The 26,881-nt window shown below is 47.6% G+C and overlaps 11 protein-coding genes across 17 annotated transcripts; 5 read left to right on the forward strand and 6 right to left on the reverse strand.

Annotated features, from left to right (window-relative positions):
- The first annotated feature begins 845 nt into the window (after positions 1 to 845).
- On the forward strand, positions 846 to 2,000 carry FOIG_08282 (uncharacterized protein). The gene has a single exon (XM_031208264.1). The coding sequence runs from the start codon at positions 874 to 876 to the stop codon at positions 1,909 to 1,911; it is 1,038 nt and encodes a 345-aa protein (XP_031062398.1). The 5' UTR covers positions 846 to 873; the 3' UTR covers positions 1,912 to 2,000.
- A 1,347-nt stretch (positions 2,001 to 3,347) lies between these two features.
- FOIG_08283 (uncharacterized protein) lies at positions 3,348 to 7,123 on the forward strand. The gene is made up of 2 exons (XM_031208265.1): positions 3,348 to 4,737; positions 4,786 to 7,123. The coding sequence occupies exons 1-2, from the start codon at positions 3,818 to 3,820 to the stop codon at positions 5,690 to 5,692; spliced, it is 1,827 nt and encodes a 608-aa protein (XP_031062399.1). The 5' UTR covers positions 3,348 to 3,817; the 3' UTR covers positions 5,693 to 7,123.
- On the reverse strand, positions 5,708 to 6,821 carry FOIG_08284 (uncharacterized protein). Its single transcript, XM_031208266.1, has one exon. It carries the CDS (start codon positions 6,713 to 6,715, stop codon positions 5,909 to 5,911), a length of 807 nt encoding a protein of 268 aa, XP_031062400.1. The 5' UTR covers positions 6,716 to 6,821; the 3' UTR covers positions 5,708 to 5,908.
- A 386-nt stretch (positions 7,124 to 7,509) lies between the features above and the next one.
- Positions 7,510 to 9,253, forward strand: FOIG_08285 (uncharacterized protein; the record flags this gene model as incomplete). The annotated part of the gene is made up of 4 exons (XM_031208267.1): positions 7,510 to 7,973; positions 8,023 to 8,224; positions 8,276 to 8,503; positions 8,558 to 9,253. The coding sequence occupies exons 1-4, from the start codon at positions 7,687 to 7,689 to the stop codon at positions 9,251 to 9,253; spliced, it is 1,413 nt and encodes a 470-aa protein (XP_031062401.1). The 5' UTR covers positions 7,510 to 7,686.
- On the reverse strand, positions 8,502 to 10,779 carry FOIG_08286 (uncharacterized protein). Its single transcript, XM_031208268.1, has 3 exons — positions 10,144 to 10,779; positions 10,065 to 10,093; positions 8,502 to 10,011 (listed from the first exon to the last, which is right to left on the reverse strand). Exons 1-3 carry the CDS (start codon positions 10,400 to 10,402, stop codon positions 9,505 to 9,507), a joined length of 795 nt encoding a protein of 264 aa, XP_031062402.1. The 5' UTR covers positions 10,403 to 10,779; the 3' UTR covers positions 8,502 to 9,504.
- Positions 10,745 to 14,939, forward strand: FOIG_08287 (uncharacterized protein). 3 transcript variants are annotated; one of them, XM_031208270.1, is made up of 3 exons: positions 10,745 to 11,172; positions 11,324 to 11,559; positions 11,606 to 14,365. In XM_031208270.1, the coding sequence occupies exons 2-3, from the start codon at positions 11,499 to 11,501 to the stop codon at positions 13,795 to 13,797; spliced, it is 2,253 nt and encodes a 750-aa protein (XP_031062404.1). In that variant the 5' UTR covers positions 10,745 to 11,172; positions 11,324 to 11,498; the 3' UTR covers positions 13,798 to 14,365. The 3 variants fall into 3 exon arrangements, with proteins under 3 accessions (XP_031062404.1, XP_031062403.1, XP_031062405.1); XM_031208269.1 differs by having other exon boundaries at positions 10,745 to 11,559; positions 11,606 to 14,939; XM_031208271.1 differs by having other exon boundaries at positions 11,324 to 14,365.
- FOIG_08288 (uncharacterized protein) lies at positions 11,302 to 19,568 on the reverse strand. 5 transcript variants are annotated; one of them, XM_031208276.1, is made up of 6 exons: positions 18,763 to 19,568; positions 18,501 to 18,712; positions 17,166 to 18,448; positions 14,803 to 17,118; positions 14,093 to 14,747; positions 13,589 to 14,036 (listed from the first exon to the last, which is right to left on the reverse strand). In XM_031208276.1, exons 1-3 carry the CDS (start codon positions 19,362 to 19,364, stop codon positions 17,418 to 17,420), a joined length of 1,845 nt encoding a protein of 614 aa, XP_031062410.1. In that variant the 5' UTR covers positions 19,365 to 19,568; the 3' UTR covers positions 13,589 to 14,036; positions 14,093 to 14,747; positions 14,803 to 17,118; positions 17,166 to 17,417. The 5 variants fall into 5 exon arrangements, with proteins under 5 accessions (XP_031062409.1, XP_031062408.1, XP_031062406.1 ...); XM_031208275.1 differs by having other exon boundaries at positions 11,302 to 14,719; XM_031208274.1 differs by having other exon boundaries at positions 11,302 to 14,036; positions 14,093 to 17,118.
- On the forward strand, positions 15,378 to 17,870 carry FOIG_08289 (D-lactate dehydrogenase). The gene has a single exon (XM_031208277.1). The coding sequence runs from the start codon at positions 15,670 to 15,672 to the stop codon at positions 16,714 to 16,716; it is 1,047 nt and encodes a 348-aa protein (XP_031062411.1). The 5' UTR covers positions 15,378 to 15,669; the 3' UTR covers positions 16,717 to 17,870.
- Positions 19,569 to 20,178: 610 nt separating the features above from the next.
- On the reverse strand, positions 20,179 to 21,683 carry FOIG_08290 (uncharacterized protein). Its single transcript, XM_031208278.1, has one exon. It carries the CDS (start codon positions 21,401 to 21,403, stop codon positions 20,531 to 20,533), a length of 873 nt encoding a protein of 290 aa, XP_031062412.1. The 5' UTR covers positions 21,404 to 21,683; the 3' UTR covers positions 20,179 to 20,530.
- Positions 21,684 to 21,793: 110 nt separating this feature from the next.
- On the reverse strand, positions 21,794 to 24,885 carry FOIG_08291 (uncharacterized protein). The gene is made up of 4 exons (XM_031208279.1): positions 24,662 to 24,885; positions 24,407 to 24,571; positions 22,232 to 24,357; positions 21,794 to 22,177 (listed from the first exon to the last, which is right to left on the reverse strand). Exons 1-4 carry the CDS (start codon positions 24,782 to 24,784, stop codon positions 22,015 to 22,017), a joined length of 2,577 nt encoding a protein of 858 aa, XP_031062413.1. The 5' UTR covers positions 24,785 to 24,885; the 3' UTR covers positions 21,794 to 22,014.
- Positions 24,886 to 25,162: 277 nt separating this feature from the next.
- On the reverse strand, positions 25,163 to 26,833 carry FOIG_08292 (uncharacterized protein; the record flags this gene model as incomplete). Its single annotated transcript, XM_031208280.1, has 2 exons — positions 25,163 to 26,708; positions 26,778 to 26,833. The coding sequence occupies 2 exons, from the start codon at positions 26,831 to 26,833 to the stop codon at positions 25,163 to 25,165; spliced, it is 1,602 nt and encodes a 533-aa protein (XP_031062414.1).
- Positions 26,834 to 26,881: the final 48 nt, after the last annotated feature.

Raw genomic sequence — 26,881 nt, forward strand, 5'->3', positions numbered from 1 at the left:
TCACAGTGCTCTAGGGTAAGGGGTATATCATGCGTGTATGAACTTATATGAGTAGAATCATCTTCGGCACTTATGTTATATTCTTCCAGTTACTATTCACTTCTATCTGATTGCATTCCCAATACTGTCTCAGCTTCATGTAGTAGTTGTATGTAGTGTAAGATTCGTAATTGATAAAGCAGAATGTTTGAGTCATTGTTGAGTTTGATATCTAGAGTAATGACTATCAAGCAAACGCTACACATTACTTTGTGAGATATCGTCCTTCATTATCACTACCTGTAGATATTGGAATCAGATGATAGACTTAGAAATTCATATGAGCGAATACTCAGTATTCTCATGAAGCGTCCTGATGTTACTTGATCGTGCCATTTTATGCCCCCAAATGCCACAAAATTAACTGGAATTCGATAACTGATGGCATTTATAAGCTCTGGACGCTGTCGCGAAAGACTATGGCCGCACAGCATATTAAACAAATCATAAAGGGCTGATAATAAAGCTGGCCCGTGAGGAGCATGATCGTCCCGGCTCGAATCAAGGTTCAGCAGCGTGTTTGATCTTTGGTGCACGGTTACTTGTTCTGGTGTAATTCCTCTCAACTAAGGAGTAGCACATACTTTAACTTGAGTATGAGAGCATGAAGCATCACGGAGCAAAAGAGCGTTGCATTGAAAATCTCCAAAATCAAGAAAACCTGAATTTTCTTTCTCTTATGCACAGTAATACTCGACTTGGGTAACATCGTCAAAGCTACGGAGTCCAATGATAATATTGAAATATCTATAAAATGGTACGAAGCTCCGCGACTAACGATGTGAGACATCAGCTTCAGCAAAACAATTATCGCTCGACACTCTCTTTTCAAACATGACCAACTTCTTCAAAGCAGCGCTGTGCGCTTCCATGCTTTTCTTGGCTGGAGCATCAGCCAAGGTTAATCGCACCAATGCTGTCCTCACTGTTCTGGAAGGGTACAAGGACTTGACCGCATTCTATGCACTCTTCAAGTCAACAGGAGATGGCATTGGAATTCCCGAACCTGCATTCGAGGAGCGTTTCAATGACAACAACGTTGGTCTTGACTTCACCATCCTCGCCCCTACCAACGAGGCGATTGCTAAGGTCCATGGCCTCACGGAGAAGCTGACCACAGCAGTTGGTTATCCTCTCTTGACCACTCTTCTCCGTACGCATATCTTGCCGGGCAAACTCGCTCCACATGATCTATACAATAAGAACATCGTCTCGATTGAGGGTTTCTCAATTCATACTGACTCGAAGGGGGTTATCACCACCAACCCAGGCCTGACGAAGACTGATGTGCGCGCTCGCACACAAGCTAAACTCCTGAAAGACAAGAGAGGCAAACCAATCCGTGTTCCCGCTTCGAACGGCGTCGTGTACAAAATTGACAACATTCTTGATCCATTGCTCACCTATTTCGGTGAAGACTCCGCCAGAAATCACCGCTCTCTACCAACCATCAAGCACTCCCCTTCCAAGTCAATGAAGGATATATTGGCCGCAGACCCTGAGACATCTCGCGCCAAAGAGCTGCTATATACCGTTGCACCGTGGCTCCCCAGAGATCGTCTTGATATGTCGTTCTCCGGACGTCGCACAAAGGAGAACTCCAAGGTTGTCTACCTCGTGCCTTCGAATGAAGCGCTAAAGTCGTTCACCAAAGTTGCTGAGGCACCTGGTAACGCCGATGCGACACGGTTCTTCCTAATGGCAGGTTTCGGAAGAATGGATGGAAAACATATCAAGGGGCGTGCGGGATTCAAGCTCGAGGTTGAAGGGGGGAGGGTTATGAATGCGGAGGTTGAGAAGAGGGAATGTGGTTCGAATGGTTGTGTATGGAGGATTGGGAGGGTGATTGATTCAGTTTATGGTCTCTTCTAAGGTTTCACTTGCTAATTAGTGCTGGGATCGCTTTTCGTTTATCTATGTCTGTACTTTATGTGAAATATGCATTGGTTAAGGAAAGTCACTGCTATGGTGAATATCAGGAGTGTATAGCAATGGCTCGACGTTTCATCCACTAAGAAACATTATGTCACAAAGAATAGCACAAACTCTTTCAAATGATATATGGATATAAACGATTTCAAGTTAATATGCCTGCTTGCTATTTGACAATAACCAGTGTTTGAATCAGACCGCGACACAGACGGGGCAAAGGCATGACTTAGGTGAGTATGTAGTGTACCCTGGATGGTTATTTCTTGCCTATGCATGTTTTGGCAAGAAAGATGACCACCCAGCCTATGCAAGCCAGCTTAACGAACGGCTGAGGCTTGATTTGGATGCTGATATGAGACCATGATAGTCCACGTGGGATCTGTGCCGTATCTGAGTAGGCAAGTAGCGAAGCTATGTGCGGCTGAATGTATTGTTGTTGAGTGATACCGTTCACGGAGTTGCCGAATACCAAGAACAGCAATCTATTGGTCTCCTCGTAGATATGTGTTTTTTGTGTATATGCCCCGTGGCTATGAAATTAGGTGTCAGTTTGGCAATAACGGTAACAACATGCATAAGGCATCAGGAAGCTCAAGAGCAGGCCAATAAAGGTGGCGGAATGACTTCTCATTCGCTATTTCGTAAAACAAGAGTTTCTGAGTTATCGCTAACACGTTCGGACATTTAAACAACCTTAGTTAGATTGGGCTGACTGGTTCGTATAAAGGTTAATTAGACATGGGTTTGGCAGATTTTGAATGATGGACATTAAGCAGCCTTAGATTTGATAATGGAATGATTAGATGGAGGCTTTGTTATTGTCCAGAACAAGGGCCTGGCCAACATTGGATCCGAGATCCGAGCTTGAGCCTTCAATGAACTAATTACATTAGTAGCCACATGTTAGTGTCCTGACTCAAGCTGAGGATTGCATTTCAATGTTGTGAAGCAAGCAGACGGCTTGCGTGTAAGTGAATATTGTTACCAGAAGTGGTAGTAGATAATGATTGGAGAAAAGATGTGAAACTTTAGGATGTCGATCATGAACAAGCAAAATCGAAATTTACGACGCAGATCTCATGATTGAACTAAAAGTCGTTTTGACAGGCGAGCCGCGTTCCGAAGCCATCGCGTAAAGAATTGCTAGGCTGTGCCGAGAAAAATGATCAGGGTCCCCTAAAAGCCCCATCTAAGTGGGTGAATCTCAAGGGGTTTCCACGCTGGGCGGCACTCATAGCCGCTACAGCCCAGCCCTTGGCACATCAAATGCCGCTATAGCCGTGAAGTCCTGCATGCATTTCCCTGTACACAACTCGAGGTGACGTCAGAAAATAGCAAATTCAATGGTACTTTTAATGACTTGGCCATGAGAGCTTGCGACGCTTCATGGCGCCAAGAGATGTTGAGTTATACAGCTGTTGTGGGTAGACCAAGTCTGACCTTGGCTGAAGTTCTCATGCCACTGTAACGAGATTAGGAGAAAGGTACCATTATCATGGCCTGGTTGGCATGGCGCTCAAATATAAGCCACCGTCTTCCGCCATTATAATAGTTGCAGTTCTAGTTCAGTTCCAGAGCCACGGTTGCGACGGCGCTTATCACACCATCTATCGAGGACAGGACCCTTACGAACCAGCCTCTTTTAACCGTTGTTGAACCCAACCCTCCTCCTTCATCGTCATAACAAAACCATCCTTCGGGTACCCGGATGATAGGACATTATTTCGTTCAAGTGACGCAGAGTTTTTGGTTACTGTATCGAGCAGTATATCCTCCGGCGCAAACTCGTTAGATCACAATCTTGATCATTCTTTCGCGTTCTTCAGCAGAAACAAGGGTCTAGAAAATGACCACTCCAATCAGCAGCACCAACGGCGATGGCCAAACGAACGGTCACAGCCACGACGAGACAGCGACACAGAATGGCAATGGAGTATCACAAGAGCAGACAAACGGTGCGAACCCACAACAAAATGGACAGGAGCATCATCATGACCACGCTATAAAGCGTCCTACAAAGATTGGAACCGGCCTTAAAGACCGTGTACATCAGATTACAAAAGGACCTCCCGGTGGCTTCGACCCGACCCCTCTTCCTGATGCGCCGCAAGGCTATACCATTCGATTCATCTTCCACGGCGCCTCAAATCTTGCTCCTGGCGACTTTGTTACAGCCTCTTCAGATCCCTTCCTTCATGCGACTCTAAAAGGTACTCAGCCGAAGCGGCATAAGGAGGATCCCGATCTCACCCACCGTACGAAAACCATAAGGAAGACGACCGAGCCGGAATGGGAAGATGAATGGATTGTCGCCAACGTCCCGCCAACAGGCTTTACTCTCAAGTGCCGAATGTACGATGAAGATTTCCCCGATCATGATGATAGGTTGGGCAATGTCACAATTAAAGTGCCCAGTATAGGCCCAGACTGGAAAGGCATTCCCGCTCCTGGTCGTGTGTATGAGGCTAAGAAGCGCATGATGAGCAAACGAGCATACCTGGCCAAAGCTATTAGTAGCGTTGTTACCCACAACATTCACATGACACCTCTACTGCGTTTGAGCATGGAGCTTTTGGGACCGTCGGATCCGCCTTATGCGCAAATGTACACTGTTGGACCAACAACATGGGTCAAACATTTCAGTCCTCTGATCGGCCGAATCGCCGGTGTCAAGGTCAACGCTAATGCCGAGGACGATGCCCGAGTGGATGAAGATCAGCAAGTCGACCAAGACGGGAACAAGAAGAGCAAGACACAAAAATATGAGTATGTTGCTTGTTCAAGATGAAAATGGCTATGCTAACATGTCATCAGTTTCCAAGCAAATGAGATGCAGCTTCAAGGACCAGTGCCTCCCAAGCTGTATCATCGCTTTGTCGAGTTTAGACCTATTATTGCATCGATTTACTCTTCAGCGGGCTTGCGCGGCACAATCCTGAACAAAGCACTGCACAGCCAGCATCGTCGTATCTATAATTTTAACGCATCGACAGAATATGGCGATTTCGATGCATGCTCGCCAGAGGCTTCAGAGCAATTCCTGAAGCTTGTTCACTTCGACGAAGGAGGTCGCACTTTTACCTATGTTCTGACCTTGGACGGCATGTTCAGATTTACAGAGACTGGCAAAGAATTCGGCATCGACATGTTGAGCAAGCACACTATGCATTCGGATGTTGAGACGTACATCGCCTGTTCAGGCGAATTCTTTATTCGGCGGCTTAAGAAGCCTCTTGCTTCAGATGATGTGCACCCTCACACCAAGACACATCCGCAGGAAGACATCCCTGGAGGTCCACCAAAGGAACATCCTCCACATGATCCTGCATATTATCAACTGATCATCGACAACGATTCCGGAACATACCGACCAGACAAGTCAACCCTGCCATACCTGAAGGAGTTTCTCGAGAAGAACTTCCCAGGACTGGGTATAATTACGATGCATTGGGAAGACCAGGAGCTGCAGGATATGAAGGAAAACCAGCGTAACGTCAAGAAGAACGAGGGCAGAATGATCAACATGGTCATGAACAGAAGTCAGAGCAGTATCAGCTCAGCCGAGAGCGAGTTGGATGACCGTGAGGAATCTTGGCAGCAGGGACACAAGAGTAAGCGAGAGGCCGCCTACGAAGCTTTGGAAGATCCCCATAAAGTTAAAGATGCGGTCAAGTCTATTGTTCCCGGCTTGAAGTCGGAGAGGGGAGAGAGCTCTAAATGATCGGTTTATGACTAACGGCTGAAAATAATTTGTACCTTGATTAGATGGACTTCTCAGTATTGGCGAAAGGTTCCTGTATGGATTTCATATACCACTTTTGCTTTGTCACTCTTGCATTCCTTGATACCTTTCTTCTTATGTCTAGGTAGTAATATATAGTCTTCTTCTAATCCAGGAGCCTGCTCGCCACCATATATGTATGCCGGCCTCCTTTGATCACAAGCTTGGTTTAAGTGCTACCCATTGACTTGAGCAGGTCGCCAGCACTTCGCCTTTCTCATCCTTCATCTCGCCTCTGACCTTTGTCTTCCGACCATCAATCTCTTCTGCAACAGCTGTGATGCAGACAACGCTGTCTGTTGGCACAGGCTTGAGATACTTCACGTCTATGCCACCCGTCACGCTATGCGTCTTGAACGCCCTAGCCTCTTTACCCAAAGTCCCATTCAAATCAAAGATGGTACCCATTGACTCATCCAACAACGCCGCGACAATTCCGCCATGAACCATCCCAGGATACCCGCTTACACCTTCGCCCACTGATACAAGCACCGCAATCTCAGTGATGTTATGTGCAGGATCCTTGGCGACCTCAAAACTAGGCGCACGAAAGTAACTGATAAGATGCCTCAGGCCACGAGAATTATTGAGTGTGTTCCCAAAAAGCTGATCATGCGCTTGTGACTTTGGATTGCGACATGAAGGAAGAAAAGGGATCGCATCAGGAGCGCAGAGCAGAGAAGCCGTCCATGGATGAGAAGCAAAGAAGGACAATTCCGAGGCGAACAAATCAGGTGGTGCGTTCTCTGGCACCAGGTCAAGTGCAGGGCAGAGGATTGAGTTGTGGAAGGGTGGGAACTCCATTTTGGCTGACGAGAAGGCTTTGATGCTGATGTGTGAGAGGGTCGTGTTTACGGGAGGTCCGATGATGCGATTTCGGACCCGGGAGTGCGGGGCCGATCGGGAGATGTAGAAGCTCGGCAGTGGAGTGGAGATGGGTCTTAGAAGCTTGGAAACTTGCATTATATGAGAGTTAATTGATCAATTGTTGAGATGAGAATGAAAAGAGAGGAAATGTGAGGCTTTTGCCTCTGGTTTATGGAGGTCGATCGACCTGAAATCAAGGATGTGGCAGTCATTGTGAAGCCGAGGTACGTATGCAGGCTTGTCCCATTATGGTGATGAAAGCCAAAAAAGGCCACTCCAATTGGATGCTACCTTAATCTGGTTGATCTTATAGAAGTTTTATATCAGCCATCGCCGTGTTGAAATGGTATATATAGGGATTTGAATATGATATTGTCTTTTGACCGAAGAACCTCTGCGGCCAAACTTTCATTTAATGGTCCTTGTCGTGGTCGTTATGCCAAGGCCTCGTTATTGCAGAATTGACGTTCCATTAATAAGAGAGTGCAGTGCAGTCTCCTTGGCAACATGCAACAATGGAAATCCCAACATTTAGCTTTACAGCTGATTCTTATCAAGCTCTAGTGGATCTGGAGCTGTTTAAGGCTATGATTAAGGTTATTTGCGTAAGGTTTGTCTAAGTGATCAAGTGTTATATAAGCTTATACAAACAATATAATGAAAAGGACGGCATAATCAATCTGCGCATAACAAATAACAATAGCATTGAAATAAAAAGAAAGAAAACATTGATTTTTATTCGTTTTTTTAACATATATTCACTATCGGAGAAATACGATCCCATCTGTTATCCTGTTCGCTCACCACATGATTCAATGTGGAAGGAACTAAGCCATCACCTTCAAACTGCCACTGATGGCAACTGCGAACTCTATCGCAGTCGCCGAGCGCCCCTTCCGTGTGTAAGTCAACCGTGTTGAGCTCACAACATCTCTTTCCCCTTTTCCTTCTATCCCTCTTCTCTTTCCTCGTTTGTGTTTGTTCACATTCTCTTGCGGAGCGAGCGCTTGGCCTCCTCGTTTCTTCCCATCATCAACTCCAAGGCTTTGTCCTCACCAAACATCAACATGGAGGGCTATCCGGAGCATCATCGAGGACCGACCTTCTCACCTGAGCATATCGAGATTCTTATCACTATAGAACGAGTCGGAGCAGGATGTTCTATGATCGCTATCATTCTGGTGCTGCTGACCTTCGGCCTTTTCAAAAAACTTCGAACAACTCCTAATTTGTTTCTCATCTTTGCCTCAATCGCAAATGCCGGTGCTAGTGTTGCATCTATGATCGGCTATGATGGTCTTGAAAGGGGTGAAGGATCACATCTTTGCCAGGCTCAGGCATTCATCTTCGAATGGTATGATATTTGGCTCAGGTTATGGTTTAACACTAACCTCTTTCCCCAGGTTTATGCAGTCTGACCCTTGGTGGTCACTTGCCATGGCTATCAATGTGTTTCTCGTGTTCTTCTGCAATGCCGATCCTCGAATGTTTCGCAAGTATGCCTGGCTATACTGCATGATCTGTTTCGGTGGTCCTTTTATTCCAGCAGTTGTTTTGATATCAATCCGCAACTCACCTGAAGGTCTCATATTTGGAGATGCTACTGTATGTGGTTTTTAACCGTTCTTCTTTCACCAGTATACTGACAATGTGTAGCTCTGGTGTTGGATCGGGACTGACTGGAGTCTTGTTCGCCTCTACGCCTACTACATCCCAATCTGGATATTTTCATTCCTCTCCATCATGATCTACATCGCTGTTGGATACCACGTTTTCCACACTCGAAATCAGATCAGGCATATGGTGATGGATGTTATTGGCAACGCCGAGAAGAACGATCATATTCCTTATTCGAGTAGTGAGCACAGAGGCTCCTCAGAAGCGGTAGCCTTCCCACCTGATGCCAGTGAGGCAGGCGAAGCTGACTTTTGTCCTCAGAATCTCACACCTCGTCAGGACTTCTATGGTACTGCAGTCACAGAAGTTCAGATTACACGCGAAGACCCGAGGCAAGTAATCCAACAAGAGCCTACACTTCCAAGTCCTCCTCTAGCCGCAATGCCTCCGCGCATCCAATCTTGGGTCTTACCTAGTTCTTTCGAGCATATTGAACCGTCGACTTCTAGCAGAGCTCAACGATTCGAAACACTCTGCACATCCGACAGTTCTCGCCAGCCACCCTCCTCAGTAATGACTAAACTTCGTGCCGTCAAGTCTAACGCTTCTATGAAACTCAGACAATTTGATCCAGTCAAGATGGCATATTTGCGCACCAGCTTCATCTTCGGCCTCGCTGTGTTGATCACTTGGATTCCGAGCTCCGCCAACCGGCTGTACAGCCTGACGCACCACGACAGGATCAGCTTTCCCCTCAGTGTCGCCAGTGGCTGTGTGCTTCCCTTGCAGGGTGTTTGGAACGCCGTGATCTATTTCACCACCAGCTGGAAGACCTTCAATGAGGAAATGCGTGTTCTCAGGTTCAAATGGTTCGGAGGTGCCGAAGAATGTACAAACGGGGTCCGTCTCAATAGCCGACTTGGTTCAAGCAAGGGCAGCTATCGAAACACCTTTGAGCGAACTCGACAACTACGCGCCTACTCGGTTGAGGATGCAGAGAAACCGGTTTCGACATGATTTATATTATATGTAAGAGAAACTATATGGATGGAGTCAAAAAGGTAATGTTTCACACATTTGTCTGAGGGAAGCACAAATGTTACATAACTTGTCATGTCTTTACAATTCGCCGTCACAGGCATGGATCACCGGGTGTTAAAATGGGGTACAAGCGTGGATAGCATCAGCTGCGATGTACCATTATTAATTCAAAATGCCTTATGACTTAAATATTATATGGCCATGATGTTTTTGCAGGCAGACAACCTTCAGGCATCATAGATGGCCTCGCCCTCAGCAGCATCCACGTTCTCTCGCACAACTCTTTCGACAGCAGCTGGAATATCCTCATCACCATCGAGTAGATCATACCAGCCGTTCTTGACACCGTCGGCAGCGAGAAGATGTGAGGCAACCTCAGCAACAGCCTCACGGCTAACACCGCTCTTAGCGATGCTCTTGGTTTTGCCAAACTCAACTTTGGTGGCTGGGTCATCAGTCAGAGTTCCAGGTCTCAGATCGATGCCAACAAGAGTAGGACTCTTCTTGGAGACCTTGTAGAGGGTCTCATCGGCCTCGATCTTGGCCTTGTAGTAGTTTGCCAATACGCCGTTGTTGACCTTTTCATTGTACTCATCCCACTCGCCGGCAGGCCACCATGAAGCACCAGATCGACGAGAAGCTAGGTATGAGATAAGAAGGAACTTGGTGATGGTGGGTACAGATGCTGCGGCATTGATGAAGTGAACGGCGGCATCTCGGTCCACCTTGAAAGTCTAGGAGGGGTCAGTAAGTGAGCTGATCTGAAGAGGATGGGGCTGGTTCATACTCTTTCTGCGCCACCTTTACCTCCGGCACCTGTATCTCATCAGTATTGGCCCAAGAGTGATTCTCGTATGTTGACGTACCAGCACTCCAAGCAATATAATCGGGCTTGACTTCATTCAAGATACTCAAGGCCTTATCCTGGGATGTGACGTCCTCAATGCTACGTACTAGGACATTGAGTTTACCGGGGAGGCCGGCACCAAGTTTTTCGATGGCAGGGGTCTGTTCAGAAGTTCGGATGACGCTGGTTACAGTCCACGAACGCTTGAGAAGGAGAGGAGTGAGAAGCTGGGCGATTTTGCCGTGGCCGCCAAGAAGAAGAACGTGATGAGAAGCCATTGTGTATAAGTGAGGATGGGTCAATTGGGTCAAAAAGAGGTTGGATTTGTCGATAAGAGTTATGAGATACTGAAAAGATTAGATACTGGTCAGATAATCTGATTAGAGTTGGACCTTGGGTATTTATCTACTTTAAAGCTACAGGGCAACTGACGAATTCTACGAGGTATGACGACATTCGTAACAAAGCGGGGCAATCAACCATTACTAATTCTGAAAGGATAACGGCATTTGATATTATGGATCTTGGGATTGACGAAATTCGAATGATTTTCCTCGCCATCAAGGTGATTTTTATACCATACTGACCTGAAGTTCCCTGGTTATGCTGGGGGTTGTGATGTCAGGGTTGATGGTGTTAGTGGTGTTGTTAGATTGACTCGGAGTTTAGCTGGAGTTGATGACATGCATAACCGGCATTTGGATAACATCTTTCTACTCGTCTTACTAATACCATGAACTCATGTTCGTTTAACTAATGGTTAAAACATACTCTTTTGGCCCCAAAGCAAAACCCTCATTCTTAGTTCTCATGTTGGACACATACTGTTATGCCGCTTACACCAGAAAGTAACGCTAGATTCTGAGATGAGACAGCTCAAGCTACCTACCAAGCAACACAGGCAATCTCCATGCGAAGATCTATGGTTTTATAGGTAGCCATATCAATCAAGCAAAGAGATTGTTATTCTCACCTAGTACTGCTTTATCCATTGTTTGGATAAATATGAATTCGCAATCTGATGCATTTCACAAGCACAAGCGCTTAGGTAAGCCACCTACGACTTGGAAGATCTCGGGAGTTGCGGAGCTTGATCGACTAAACCGCTTACGGTGTGCTCAACCATTGGATGCTCTTTCTCACTGAATGCTGTATATCACCCTAAGATTGTGTTTGCCTACTGACGGCCAGTCGTGAAGGGGTGGTGTTCTTGCATTTATGAGTCTTATATGAAGGCCTGCTGTTCTCTCAAATTTGCTTATCCTACACCAGTCCCCTCATCCTAGCTTTCTTGCTACAAATCGCTCAACCCTGTCTACTCATCGTAAAAGTGAGCCTCGGACAGGGATTGTATAGGAGTCATTGAGCTCTTATATGAGTATCTCCAGGTACTTATCCGGCGTGAGAAAAATGGCCAAGACGGTTTGTATTGTTGGTAAGTCACGCCTTGCTATCTCTGACAGCTTCGCTGAGTACTGTAGGCGCTGGTCCTTCGGGACTTGTCGCAGCCAAAACGCTGTTACACAACACTGCCCCCGGCGAATTCAAAGTCACCATCTTCGATGCCCAGAAGGACATTGGAGGTCTGTGGCCTACGTCAAAGACGGACAATGGCAGACAGGTCCACCCATTTATGTGGGCGAACCAGAGCAGACATACAATGCAGTTTAGTGAACTTGCCTGGGAGGATAGTGATCCTCAACTCCCACAAGGTTGGATGGTTGGAGAGTATCTTCACAGATATCTCGAGCGGTTCCTGAAGAGCAACAAGGACTTTGAACTCAAGCTTGGTACACGAGTTGAGAGTGCAGAGCGGCCGAAGGGGTCATCTAATGGTTGGGTTGTCAACACCAAGTCAGATGCTGGAACTGAAACAAGGAACTTTGACTATCTTCTTGTTGCTTCTGGTTTCTTTGGAAAGCCAATTATACCCGAGAGTCTTGAGAAGCAGACACCTATCCCTGTTGTCCACAGCAGCCATTACAGGGAAGTGAAGAGCCTTCTGGGCAAAGGCAGACCTGGTGGTGGAAAGATCCTCGTCGTTGGTGGGCAGATGTCTGGTGTTGAGATTGCTGGAACCATTGGCGCTCATCTTTCCTCCGTGGCCAACTCACCCGATCCATCGAATATTACCGATATCGACAAGTACAGTATTCATCATGTCATTCAGCGCCCGATCTGGGTATTTCCTCTTTATACCAGTCCCAAGCCTGCAGAAGTCGCAGCGCCATTTCTCCCTCTCGACTTTTCTTCATATAACCTCAACAACCGTCCTCGACCCTTGACCAATACACAAGGACACATCCCCGAAGCGACAGCAAAGGTGGTCCACAGCGTCTACAAAGGCGTTCTTGGCTCTGATCAATCCGAATACTCCCCACTGCTCAAAATCGATGGCACAAATGATGATAAGCAGCCCTACTTAGCTGTCAGCGAATGGTACACTGATTTTGTTCGATCTGGAATGATTTCTTTGTCGAAAGGCAAAGTTGAAAGCCTCGGGGGATCTACGGCAACACTGTCCGACGGCACAAAGATTGAGGACATTGCAGCGGTGCTGGTTGCGACAGGTTTTGATGCTTCACCTTGCATAAACTACCTTCCTGAAGACGTCTTGAAGGCACTTCATTTCTCACCAAAACATATTGATCAGCCTGTCGCCCTGGCTTTCCATGGAACTCATCACCCCGAAGTGCCAGATCTAGGCTTTGTGGGATTTTACAGATCTCCTTACTGGGGTGTGATGCAGATGCAGGCTCGGTTTGTGGCTGCGCTGTGGTCAGACAATGTATCCCCTGGTCGTGAATCTGAGATCTTTAAGAACAAGCTTCGCGATGACATCTCGATTCAGCGAACACTCGAATTGCGAAATGATCCCCGAGTATCGCAGTTCCCAATGGGCGACTACCCTTATCTGGTGAATGAGATTGCAGAGGCACTTGAGTTGAAGATTCGCGAGCCTCTTGAGCCTCCAGTTCCCAGCTTACCACATAACAATCTGCCAATGGACATGCTCACACCGGCGAGGTACTCAAGTCCTGGTGACGATCAGGATTCAAAGGATGCTGCGACAAAATCACTCGAGCAAACACGCAAAGATGCAACTGATGGTCTGACGACGTCAAGATTCGTGGCCCACGCTGTTTTTCGAAGTCTTCTCGGTACATGGAAACTCGAGCGCGATCTTGTCAGCAAGCTACCCTCACATCCGAGCGGACACTTTAGTGGAACCGCGCAGTTCCTCCTCCGCGAGAAGACGAACGATGGCTTGCGATGTGCGGTCAACGCTAGCGAGGATTCCCCTAGCGATGATGAGCTGGGCATGGAGTATCTCTATATCGAAGAGGGAGAGTTCAAGACCGAACAGGGATTTGGCTTCAAGGCCACACGCCGTTACGTCTGGAGATATGACGAGCTCAAGGATGTGCTGAGCGTGTGGTTCGCTAAACCAGAGGATCTGAAGCGTGCAGACTATCTTTTCCACGAGATTGAGTTCACAGAACCGACAGATAAGGGATGGAAGGCCAAGGCAGGACATTTGTGTATTGATGATTACTACGATGTCAAGTACAACTTTGCCTTCCAGGCCGTGAACCTGAAGGAGTGGGGCATCGAGTATACGGTTAAGGGGCCGAAGAAGGATTACACCATCAGCGGCACTTATAAGCGTTAGAGAAAAGACCAAAGAAGTAATAAGAAACCAAGCTCTTCAGCTCCCCAATGGCAAGATATTGTTGTGACATCTCGGCGGACGAGCAAGGCAGGGATACGGACCGGGCCGATGTCTTGATGGATTGCTCCACACGCTGTGACAGGATGCATGATAGCATTTAACCTTAGATATGATCGACTCGGGTAATGTGAGATGCATCCGGGTATCGTGGAGGAGCCGATCGGCTGGGTCTTGCCGGCCTATTATGATCAGATCATCCGTAACTGCATGATGCCTTCTAACTGCAGCGCTCAACTACTAATTCACGATTCCGATTTCACAATCCGAGCATGGTCTCAAAGAGATTTCTTCAGGACGATATCTCACCTTGAAGGCCATAAAAGGCCCAAAAATGCCAATGCATCGTAGATTGTTGCTCCACAGCGATGTGAGATCCGAGATTCGTGCGTTTGTTCGGTTTTAATCGAGTAGTCCAAGTGAGTTTGGTAAGGCGTTTGAAGGAGAGTGATAACCAGTCTAATATCATGTTCTGGATCGTATTCAAACCCTTTCTTCTTGTAAAACGGCATACTTGCATATCGATACAGAGAATCCTTGATGGAGGTGGTCTCAAATATAGAATTAGGTGTCAACGCAGGAGAGGATAATCCAGTGAATACTCAACAAGTACTGCTTCATTTAGTAGAGGATGCATATCAGGCCATTGCTGAGGTGCAACATAGCCTTGTATACGAAGTGCCAATGCCTTCTCGATGACTCACGCATTGCCCATGATATCAATCAAACCTTCAAATGAGGCCATAAATGAGATGCTGCAACGCTCACCGAATTGCACAAGCGTCCAGTGGTCACCGTTGATATGTCACCGAAGCTGACCTTGCGTTCCTTGTCCGTTTCAGGCCCAGCAGGGGCCTTTGTGATCCTATCAAGATCGATCTTAGAAATTACAACTTTCGATTGTTGGAAATCAGACCATAAAGAAGGGATGATTGGGGCTCTGCGTGCCTTGCATATCAGACAATAAATAGTCCCACCCATTCGGGGCCGGGGGTCATTAACCCGGATCCCTGGGACACGGACACCGAACGATTCCGGGGACATTTTTATGGGAGATGAGATTAGGGTCAGAAGAGCCTCGGTTGATTTGGCGAGCGTGGGGTGCATACGAATTATACTGGATTTATCTTTGCAGCAAGCTATTAAAATAATGTATTTTGACGCCTATACTTGTTCGGTGTTGGTATTGACGTAGGAATGCATCTCCTAAGAAACAACAACAATGACAGCTGAAAATGAATGTTAGTGAAAAGCTTAATCATACGTTGAAGCCCAACTCAATCGCCAGCCTCAAAGATAATAATAATTGCCTCCTTTCTTGTAACAGTCGCACACACATGCTTGGCGTCCAAGCTATGGATATTGGTATGGTCTGATTTTCCAAGGCACATGCTGACGACACCGCTGTGTATGTGCTGAAGCTGGATAGAGTTATTGGATGTGACCTCCTTTTTTCTCCCCTCGTGTAGGGGCTGTGCTGAGTGGGTTCATAGATGATCGAGTCTGAATTATTGAGAATAGATGAATAATGGCTAGGTGTTTTAGGTATTTTTGGTGAGTGTATATATACTCCAAGTTGAAGCTCCCCGTTCCTGGTGGAGAACGCCCAGAAACGTCCATATTTACCTTCCAAGCTTCAAAAACCCCGCGTAATTGGATCAAGGAAAGAGCTTAGCTGTCAAGCAGTCACACAACACATACCTTACTTATTTATTTCTTCCTCTTCAATCCCTTGTATAAGCTTTTCATCCCTTACATCTCCATCTCTTCCTCCTCTTCCTCAACTTCAATCCGACTCATCCTTATCTTATCATCATGAAGCTCGCCGTATTCAGCACAAAACCCTACGATAAAAAGTACTTGTCGTCAGTCCTCGGCGCCAAGCACGCAGAGTCTGGCATCGAGCTCATCTTTCACGAATTCGCTCTTAACGAAGATACCGTTTCCCTCGTCGAGGGAGCCGATGCCATTTGCGTCTTCGTGAACGATGTCGTCAACGACAATGTCATCTCCGCCCTGTCAGAATTTGGCGTAAAGGCTATTTTGCTGCGATGTGCAGGCTTCAACAATGTTGACCTCGATGCCGCCCAGCGTCTCCGCATAATGGTCGCCAATGTCCCCTCTTACTCTCCCGAGGCTGTTGCCGAGTTTGCTGTTGCTCTGATTCAGACCCTCAACCGAAAGACCCATCGCGCTTACAACCGTGTTCGTGAGGGTAACTTTGCTCTCGATGGCCTTCTCGGAAAGACCCTCCATGGCAAGACTGTCGGAATTGTCGGTGTTGGCAAAATCGGCCTTGCTACTGCACGCATCATGAAGGGTTTCGGCTGCAGACTCCTTGCATATGATCCCTTCCCTTCGCCAGCTTTTGAGGAGTATGGCGAGTACAAATCTCTCGAAGACCTTCTGCCCCAGTGCGATATTGTTAGTCTTCATTGCCCTCTCATGGAGCAAACACGGCACATTATCAACCGCAACACTCTTTCTCTGATGAAAGAGGGCGCTATGCTAGTCAATACCTCTCGAGGTGGCCTGCTCGACACCGAATCTGTCATTCATGCCCTCAAGACAAACCATATCGGTGGCCTTGCACTTGATGTGTACGAGGCTGAAGGCGAACTCTTCTACAACGACCACTCGTCGACAATCATTCAAGATGATAAGCTCATGCGTCTCATGACGTTCCCCAATGTGGTTGTTTGTGGTCATCAAGCCTTCTTCACCGAGGAGGCTCTCACCGAGATTGCCGAGTGCACCCTCAGCAATCTTGAGGAGTGGATAGAGACCAAGACAAGCAAGAACTCTCTCACCAAGGACCTCAAGTTGCGACGCCGTGAATCACTACCCGTCCGCGCCATCTAAAGGGGTCCCATTCTTTACTTTTCTGTTCTGTTCTTTGTTTTCGCGGCGTTTAGGAGAGGGAGAGTCGATGATCCACTGGAGATAACAACCCTTTGCTCCTATCCTTGTTTGGGCAAAAGTTCACACCTCTAGTGGGATGCTATCACGGCCGAGCCGGGAACTAGAAGGAGATGAGGAGCGATCCCTGCTGCCATGTTCATCACCAAGTGGGCCCTGTCAATGAAAGCTCTGATGCGACCCATTTCATCGCCGAACAGTACCGATGAAGAATAAGCTTGCATAAACGCCTTCCGACCCCTTGAAAACCTAGTTTCTGTGTGCCATGATAGTGATTCAAGCATCGCGTCTGTTTCTTCGTTTTCGTTCCGTTTTCGTCCGGTTTCGGTGGTGAAAAGAAATGTTCTTGGATGTCAGCAAAGTCTCGTTTATCAGGCTTGGATACTTCTCGCAGACACATGAAAGAGGCACTGATTGATGGTTCAGTGTGTTGATTAAAATGACATTAAATTCAAGGGTATTATGCTAAATATCCAAGTCCCCTCTAAATAATTTTCCGCGCATATTATCCCTATATGCAAGTCCTGTCCAGGCATTAAAGTCCAACCTCCTTGTGCCATCCCAAGTCTAAGTCTAATTCCCAGTCTATTTTGTTGTGAAAATGTCCAAGGGACAAGTTGGAGAGCCAATCTAGTGCAATTGGCTTAAGGGTTGCTCACGTAGCTGCGAGCACGGCGAAGATCCTCATCCTCAGAGTCATCACGGACTTGAGCGCCGCCATGAGTGTTACCACGGCCCTTGGCCTTCTCAATATCGTCGACAGTCTCGTCATCACCAGCGTAGGCGTACTTGCTACGCCCACGGATCTTAGCACCGTACTTCCAGAACAGGAAGGGAATGGCACAGCAAGCAAGACTGAGGAAAGCAAGGAGTGTTGAGGCCCATTGATCGTTAAGACGCTCATACATCTGCTCAGTGAAGAGAACAACTGCAGCGCCCCAGAAGCTTCGGATGCAAGTCTTTGCAGCGAGAGCGGAAGCAGCTTGATGCTGATAAGAGTCGACAAGGTAGTTGTTGGCAGAGTTGTAAAGGAAGATAAAGCCAAAGCCGACAGGGAAACCACCCATAGCAGGGCCGGCCCAAGAAAGCTCCTTGTATGAAGTCCAGGCGAAGATAAAGAGACCAATGGGAATGAACCAGCATGAGGCCATCATGGGAATAAGACGAACCTCAGCGGGAGGATGACCATTGTGCTTCTTGACGAGCGAGATGTAATGGCTGTTTACCCAAGGAGAGCAAGCAGCTGAGAGGAGAACACCAACAGCGACAGGAATGAACATGAGACCGGTCTTTCCAGCAGAGTAACCCTTGCCCTTCTGGTAGATGATAGGGAAGGCAACGAAGAACATGTACAGAAGACCGTAGAGAACACTCATGTACACGGAGATGAGGAAGACGATGAGCTCGCCAAAGAGAAGCTGGAAAGGTCGAATAAGGAAGATTCGGAGACGCTCAGAGAGAGGTCGGAGATCCAGTTCCTGCTCTGTAACGTGGTCGGTTTCGCCAGTGGCAGCTCGAAGCTTGCGAGCTCGGCGGGCGAGAAGAGTAGGGGCGTAAGTCTCAGGGACGGTGAAGGTGATGAGAATCCAGACGACGAAGGCGAGGATGAGCTGGATCCAGTAGAGCCATCGCCAACCAGCGGCATCAGAGAGGAAACCACCGACAAGAGGACCAACTGATGCATTCGTTAGTATCTGGATAAGTGAAGGTGTTTAAAGGTAACTCACTAGCAGGACCGATGAAAGGAGCAGCAGAGAATGCAGCCATGGGAACACCACGCTCTTCATTCTTCCACAGATCGGCGAGGGTACCACCAACAAGGGTCATGGGTGCTGAGAAAGCAATACCATCGATGGCTCGGCAGACAAGAAGAGTCTCAATGTTCTTTGCCACAGCACAGGGAATGATGAAGATGACAGCGACAAGAAGAGTAGAGCCACTGAACAACGTTAGTAACAATCACCAAATATCTTAGCTGAGATGACTTACTAGATGATTCGTCGACCGTAAATCTCAGAAAGAGGTGCAAAAACCATAGGTCCAACACCAAACCCCACAACGAATAAACTAATACTCACAAGAGCAAGTTCATTGCTAACATTCAAATCCCTAACCACGCCCGCGATATCGGCAGTGATAACACTAGAGCAGAACGCAACAACGAAGCACGTCAGCGCCACAACCATAGTGCACCACCACTTATAAGCCTTGCTCCAATTCTTAGGATTCTCCTTATCTCCGGGGGTGAAAGTAACAAGCTTATATCGCCTCTCCTGGCCGGGCTCATGGTTCGTTGACTTTCTCGCGATCTCCTCAGGCTGGATAGGACCGGGGATAGCACCGCCTGGAACTTCAACGCGGTACTCGTCTAGGTTGGCGTTGGCGCTGAGGGTTCGGTAGGGCAGGTCGATATCCAGATCTGGATCGCGGGTTTCTTTCTGGGAGCCGTCGTGGGAGTGAGTGTGGGTGTGGGAGAGGGAGCGACGGATGCGGCTCATTGTTGTTTGGTGGGTGTTCAGGGGCGCGAAGGTGGTGTCGTCTTCACGACCTTCTAGAGTTGTCGAAGAACGATTTGGATTTTGTTGATCCATTCTGTTTGTTTGGCTGGTTGATAGTGTATTGCAATACTCAGTATGTAAGGTTAATATAGTAAGTCAAGGAGCGTAGAGTAGATGGACAAGGTATGAGAATCAAGTCAATGTCTCAAGATGCTCAATAGAAAATAAATCTTTCATAAACTGGGCCATGCCCACCTCTATATACTTACCCATCTCATCTCATCTCTTTTACCAAAGATTTCTCATTCAATGAGAATGGTAACTTTGTCCCCACATGAATTGATATCGCCGCACCCGAATTCCGGCGCTGGGCCGTCAAAGTGGGTCCTCGCCACACGGTTTGAAGACCCACTCTTTGCGGATGCGGCTGCGAACCGTGCGGCTCCATCCGAGAACTTGAGTGTGTTTACAAGGATAAGCATACATCACAAATTTACCTGTTTTTGCTGGAGACACTCGCTTGGTTGGTTGGGGATACTTCGGTGTTGGAGTGTAGCATTATCGATTCATTATTTGCTTCTTCTGATCAGGGGATGAACATGTTACATGCCTTTTGCATCCTTGCTTGTTTGTGAGCCTCAATATCAGCCGCATCTTTTTCATTCTCTTTAGTTCTGTCCCTCAATTCTAGTTTGATTGCTTTAGTTTGAGCTTTATTCAAATAGGGCTATGATTATCTTCCTTTAGTCTTCGGTCTCAGTCCGTAAAACACATCAACGGGCGTTTAAGAGCCTCCACATCGGAACCGTCGCTTCCGATGTGGGCCCCGTGATATCTAAGCTTCAGCGCCGTCATCGGAACTTGGACTTGTACTGGGCTGAAACAACGAGACTAAAAAACTCAAGCTTCACGCCAACGTCATTGCTGCACCAACCCCTGTTCACTCTTCGGTAACAATCCTTGTAACGGCTGCTTAGACTATCATGTTACTTATTGATGCTATCAACTGATAATGCAATCTCTGGTCTTTCCGGAACGTCGCCGAATCTCTTTGTCTCTCCTCTCTAACGACTAGTCAAGCTCCCTCTCGAGTCTTCAATAAAGTTTGTCTACCACTCCCGAAATATAATCTTAGTAACAAGACTCCCATGCTCGTAGGTCGGCGGTATTTGCCCAGTCGTGTCCGGTTTTATCTTTAGGGCAATCTCTGCACTTGTCAAAGCTTTAAAAGAAACATCTGGCGCTGCAACCACCTGCTCCTATTCTGTCATGTTGTAGTCGCCCTTAGAATCGACCTGTCTCAGACTCCCATTGGCCTCCACGACTGTACGATGAGGTGTGTCTTGATGACCGACACGCAAGGCCCACGCCCGGGCCCACCCCTGCACGCAGAACGCCCAGAGAATCATATCAGCTCCCGAATCCAGGGCAAGCTCCACCAAATTGCAACAGATAGCAACTGGTAGTCCTCGAATTTCGAGTGGATATGTTGTCACTTCTCCGAAACTATCACCCTCAGAGTCAATCTCGTTGCAACTTCCCTTGGGCCGTGAGTCTATCTCAACCAACAAGGTGCCATTTTCATCATGTTGGGTGGCATTCATGCAATGCTGACGACATAGGCCGTGAGATATGACGGCAAGCACATCTGGCGATATCATGTAAAGAACAATCATCTGTTTGTCTGTGTCTGAAGATATTGACGGATCGGGGTTGATAGATCTGGTGAAGATGTCCTCTCCTGGACTGTCGTATCCACTACCAACCGAAAATGTCGCCATGACACAGACCCCGAATCTCGTGTCAGATACAGCTGTGTATAACACGGGCAGTGTTGACGTCGTATTCATTGGAGGACGAAATTGGGCCTTGCAAATTAAGCGATCCAAAGACCCTCCCGTTGCATCAGAGCCCAAAGAAAGGGTCCCGGTGCTGGGATTCGTGTACAAAACATGGTCTCCATCGCCCAAGGGAACAGGTCTGTAATGATCCCTGATGTTGCTGGTGGTTATTCCTTGGGTTGGGCTTTGTTCTCTACCGCGATGCTGCTGTTGCTGGCCATAGTCATCGCAGGCTTCCATAAACGGGGAGGATTGATCGTATACTCTGACGTCTCCACTCAGAAGGGTCATTGCCGTGACCCCTGTGCCGCTCCCTAAAGTCAAGCCGCTGGGCTTGCTACCGGAATGTTGAAGACGTTCCCGACTGGTCCGAACAGATTACCGAACGTCGCCAGAGTCGAAGTGCATCAGCCGCATATACCTTGTCAGATCATGTGCTTAGCGAGGTCACGCCCGATGGCACATCGAGAGGTGGGTAGTCGCGATCTGAGCAGATCTCAAAAGGTGTGTATAGAATTCATATGTAGGTATGAGCGAATTTTCTCGTGATATGGGCTTGTTGATAGTTGGCCAAACGAATGATGATGATGGAGAAGAAAATGACCGCCTCAGTCATTGTTCACAAAGGCAAGCACTGACTATCGTCAAAATCACGGGATTGGAAGTGCCTAACAGGAAAAGGGAAAAGGCCGAGATAGCTCCTGCTTGACTCAGTTTCACGACTCAACTGCTCTTCATTTTCATGATTTGTATATATCTTCGGTTATTCTAAGCATGACTAAGGACGGACAAAAAGCTAACGTGTATTCTTGCGATCAAAGAAAAGGACATTGGGGTGCCTGCTCAAACTTCAAACACCAAGCAAGCGCCATAATCATGCAGGTCACCTTCAATCAACGTCATTAAACATTATTTCCTCCATTGTCTCTCCAAACGTTTTCGTCTCCTATACCGAGTGTGCTATCGACACCCTGCAGAACAGGGCGTTCAGTCTCCTCTGTTGTCTGTGTGTCATCCGTGGGGATTGGTGGAGGTGGCTCGTCGTAAATCCACGGCTGGGGAAGTCTGTATATCTGTCAGAAAATTCATGTCATACATAGTAGGTAAAATGTTACTTACGGGGCCACAAGACTGGGGTTGACGAATTGCAGGCCCTTCTCCTTGTACTCGTCTAGGGTGCTTCCACGACGCAGAATGGCCTGTGAGGGTCGAGGGCGGTCCTCGTTCTCAAATACGTCATCCAGCGCAGCTGCATCGTCTGGATCCTCATCTGCCCTGACAGCGCGAAGGGCAATGTATTTGGTCAGAGGCTCGAATCGCTGCTTGATATAGTAGCTGTACCAGATGGTAAAGGGGAGCAGTGGCAGAATGCACACCGACTGAATGAATGCCTCGCTAGTGGCGATTCGGCCCACCATGACAACTTCCAAGACAAGCAACCCGACGATGATGCGGTAGCTTATTATTCTCCACGCACCTCCAGTGGCATGTTGAGGCTGGTCCATTGCATATAGTACCATGTACTTGAAGGCAAAGTAGCCCAGACAGAAATAGACGGTCCCAACGATGAGTATAGCATATCCCCAGGCCAGGACACTGTAGATAAGACACAGGTTGAAAACAAGTAGAGACGTAGGAAGGAAAAAGCCGTATTGAAAAACCGGGGGTTTCTTGAGCTCGAGAGCGTCGCGTGGTGTTTTGGACAACCAACGCAGGAATGGGTAGAGGAATACACTCCCCGCCTCGAGAATTCGGAAGGGCATAAGTCCAATGCCCTGTAGCATAATAAAGCAAATGTAGAAGATCGATAGCTTCTCCACATCACCAGCAATCGCGCGTGGCATTTTGCTTGTGTCCTTCGCAAAATCCTGAAGCCTGCTCCAGAAATTAATTCCTGACAATGAAACTGCAAAAACAAAAAAGGTATTGAAGAAGGTGAAGAAGTAATTCTTGGAGATGACGGAGAGTTCCACGTCGCCCTGAGAAATCATGCCTTGATGATTGGATAGGAAGTCGTACAGGTAAGGGACAGCAACGTTAAGAAGCGACACAACCAGAGCGGGCAAGCCGTTTTGGACCAACGAGAAGATAACGCCGTGCGCTTGTAGCCATTTGGCAAATGGTTTAAAGTTGGACTCAATTGTGCAGTAACTTAACAATGACGAAATGGCAATGGTGGGGAAAATGAAAGCGAGTGTGAGCGCCGTGATGAACAAAGTCACAGCCCAGGACTTAAGGCGACGAATACCACGGGGTGCATATGTATTCCTCCAGACAAGGTCCGAAGGGGCCGGTGTCAACTTAGTCAAAAGCCGGCCTGGCCTGGGGTCGATTCGTGCTTGGATAGCCATCTGGCATGAAGCTACCGAGTCCATAGTAACAATGGCCATGTCTGTGGGCGCGTATGTCTTCTTGCGAGCCTCTATGACTTGGGCATCCAATCTTCGAAGTCGTTCCTCGTAGTAATCGATAGCATCAACGTTGCGGGATCGCAAACCAAGGGTACCATAGCGTATGTTGACTTTAGGTCTGCCTTCATCTCCAGAGTCCCAGGGCTCCTGTTGAGAGTCCAAGAGGCGCCCATTTTCTCCGGTTTGGTTATCGTCTTCTTGTTCCTGAGACACACCATTGCCACGTCTTCGTTGATGTCCAGCATTCTTTCTTTTCCGACGCTGATGTTGAAGGAAAGTGGCCCAGGCACCTTCAAGGCGTCTTAAAGTGGCGTCTCTCAATTCCACAAGATCGTCAAGTTTCTTCCAGTCTCGGCAAAGCATGACCTTCTCAACTTTCCCAACGCCCAGCTTTTCGATGAGATCCTTGATCTTTTCCTCCGATCGCAAATCCTCGGGAATTCCTGTAAGTCGAAATGTCCTATCTGTCACTGTGGACTGTGATCCGAGATAGTCCTGACGAAATTTGATGACGCGAAATGTCTCCAGGTTGAGATAGTATATCGTCAAGCCGACGAAGAAGTATGTGAAAATAACGTAAGCCCACAGCCAGGACTTCTCGTAACTCTTGTCCGTTTTATCTTTGTGCTTAAGTATGTCGAGGAAACTTGCATCTGAGAACACGTTCTGATCTGTTCCATAAAACGAACCCGGGACAGTTGATGTATCATCACCACCATGGCCCTTCTTGCTTTTGGTGTCCGAAAATGAACGATTGATTGGCAACAGGATAACAGTCGCGAAAAATGCCATAATGCTAAAGAGTCGGATGGCCATTTTGAAGAAGCTCAGAAACTATAATCTGTCAGCGATTTACATAGGCTGCTCGGGATTTATGTCGTACCACAAAAGCATCGAGTCCAGCGGAAGCCAGGACCTGCTCCTCGGTAATTTTAAACAGTGTCGGGATCCAGCCAAACGTGGAATTTGGAAGGGCGGGAAGACCAAGCTGATGATCGAGGCGCCGTTTTCGCGCAGCGTAAAGGGCGGGCCATCGTGGGCGTAGGAACTTTCAAGGAGTCAGTTCTGTGGCTTATAGCTTTGTTTTGTTATCGGGGAAGCGTGAGGTCTTTCGCAAGCGTGCCAAGGATGAACGTACACAGAAGAGGAAGAAGGCAGAGACACCAATCACCAAAGATAATACGAGCTGGACCTCGAGACTCTTCCCGGTGTCAGGGTCGATAATCTTCTCATCCCAGCATGAATCGGTTTTGTTCTTCATCGCGAGGGACGATGATGGATACTCACAGCGACAAATGCTGAGAGTTGTTGTGCGAGACGCAAATGCAAGGCTGAGGCTATTCAGGATCAAGTTGTGGCGCCTGACGAGTTAGAACCGATGACGTACAGAGACGGTGAAGGAGGACGGACCCACATGAGCTTTGGTGCTGAGTCATGTGTCACAAACTCTACCCTGTACCACGAAGAAGTCTTACAAGCCATTTACCTCACTTCCTTGAACCACATTCTAGACGTGTAAGATAGTGTTGAATTACTGGGGTGCACTTTCTACTTCGGGTGCAGATCTTTCTAATCTACCTCCAGTATCTCCTTCGTGATCATCGAGTAAGGATCTTGGTATCCTCTGAGTCACATGGTTTTAAGTCTGTTGCACAGTGAATGAGCCTAAAACGTAACCTCCATCCATCTCTTCTGAATCTGCATTTGCGGGCCCTCCTTGAAAGAAAGAACGTTCCCATCCCTTAAGACCAGAGAATCCAGTGCCCCCCTCCTGAGATATGTTGAGTAAAGCCTCACGCTGAGGATGAGCTGGAGAACCCCAGAAGAAAACCCATGCGCGTTGTCGGAGTAGGGCAAGATTCTCTTGCGTAAAATTGCGAGGCGTGCCATGACGAAGTACGATGTCGTTCCATAATTCTGGAAACAAGCCCCTCTTTCTGTCAAAACTTCCTGAGACAGTTTCTTTGTGGGCGCGATCATAGTCACAACGGAAGTTGGCATTTCTGATAAGAGACAGTGCAGGCTCAATGGAAGCTTCTTGGCCTTGCTGCTTGTGTCTCTCGTCCATAAGGCTCATGATGGGTTCAAGACCATAACTCGGTAGCCTTGCTGCGGCCATGGCGCATACGGACTTATCGTCTGTGAGCGCTTCTACCCATTGGGTCGTCTCGCAGACTATGCTGTTGGAGCGTCCAAGTCCCGGGGGTGGTGGATCCGGCACCTCAGCTCCAGACCACTCAGAAAAGAAGGCTGTATACAGAGTCTGTATATATGTCTGAACACACCTGATGGCTTCGTCCTCCCATGGTAGAAACTTATGGCCTCCTCGTCGACTCAGTTCGACTCGAGGCCTGTAGCGATGATGGATAATCGCAACATAAAGGCGAACCTTGCTCATCAACTCGTGTCTTAAGAAAGCCCAGAAAAGATTTTTTCGTCCAGGTTTGCCAAGAAGATCCAGGTCAAACTCCCCCTCAAGCCTTGGGTGCTCGGTAGAAGTCAAGTCCGAGTCCACCACAGGAACACCTCGGTATGCTCGTGGAAGGAAATCAGAGGTCGCCTTATTCAGGTAGTCTTTGATGCGAGAGAGTATAAGTTGGTGAAGTTTGTATATACTGTCAACAATAGACTGGTCCTCTAGGGCCAAGAGAGTATCCGCCAATTCCTGTGTCGCCCATTTGTCCATCATTATGGGAATGTCTTTTCTGAGGTGAGCTCGATCTTGCTCACTTAAGACAACGAAACTTTGGAACTTTAGGATGGCCATCGCATCCTGAAGCATCTCCTCATCGAAATCGGCTTTAATTTGATCCTGCATGATTTTGCTGTCGGAAGTGGTGGATTCTGTTTCCAACAGCACGCTCTCAGTTGTGTCATGCTTGATGTGGTTTTCAATGCCCGCTGAACCATTAGAGGAGAGAAGTTCGGGATCAATAGTCGAGCCAACAAGCGCGAAAGGATCGAAGAGGCAAACGTGATGAGTGGAATTTGTGTTTGAAGACTCTGGGCCATAGAAATTCGAGTCCCCCTCAACATTACAATTAGGGCGGCTGTCTTCCGAGTCAATATCCATCTCAGTACGGTGGACGATCCTGGCACCGAAAAGGTCCTCCTGAATAATGGATGAATCGTCATGACCGCAGAAAGCGTTGTCAAAGAAGGATGGTTGGTTCGCGTAATAAAGACTAGAATGATATTCTTCAAAGACATTGACATTCGGGTTGACGTAGTCATCGAGACTGGCGTAGAATTACTCAGGGCCAAGATACTTCCTAATGGTAGGAGTGAATAGAGGGTTAGGGGGAGCCATTTCGTCTGTTCTGTATACAAGCCTCTGAAGCAAAGGATCTTTGATTCA

Source organism: Fusarium odoratissimum, assembly GCF_000260195.1.
Source record: "Fusarium odoratissimum NRRL 54006 unplaced genomic scaffold supercont1.12, whole genome shotgun sequence".
In the NCBI taxonomy this organism is placed as follows: Eukaryota; Fungi; Ascomycota; class Sordariomycetes; order Hypocreales; family Nectriaceae; genus Fusarium; species Fusarium odoratissimum.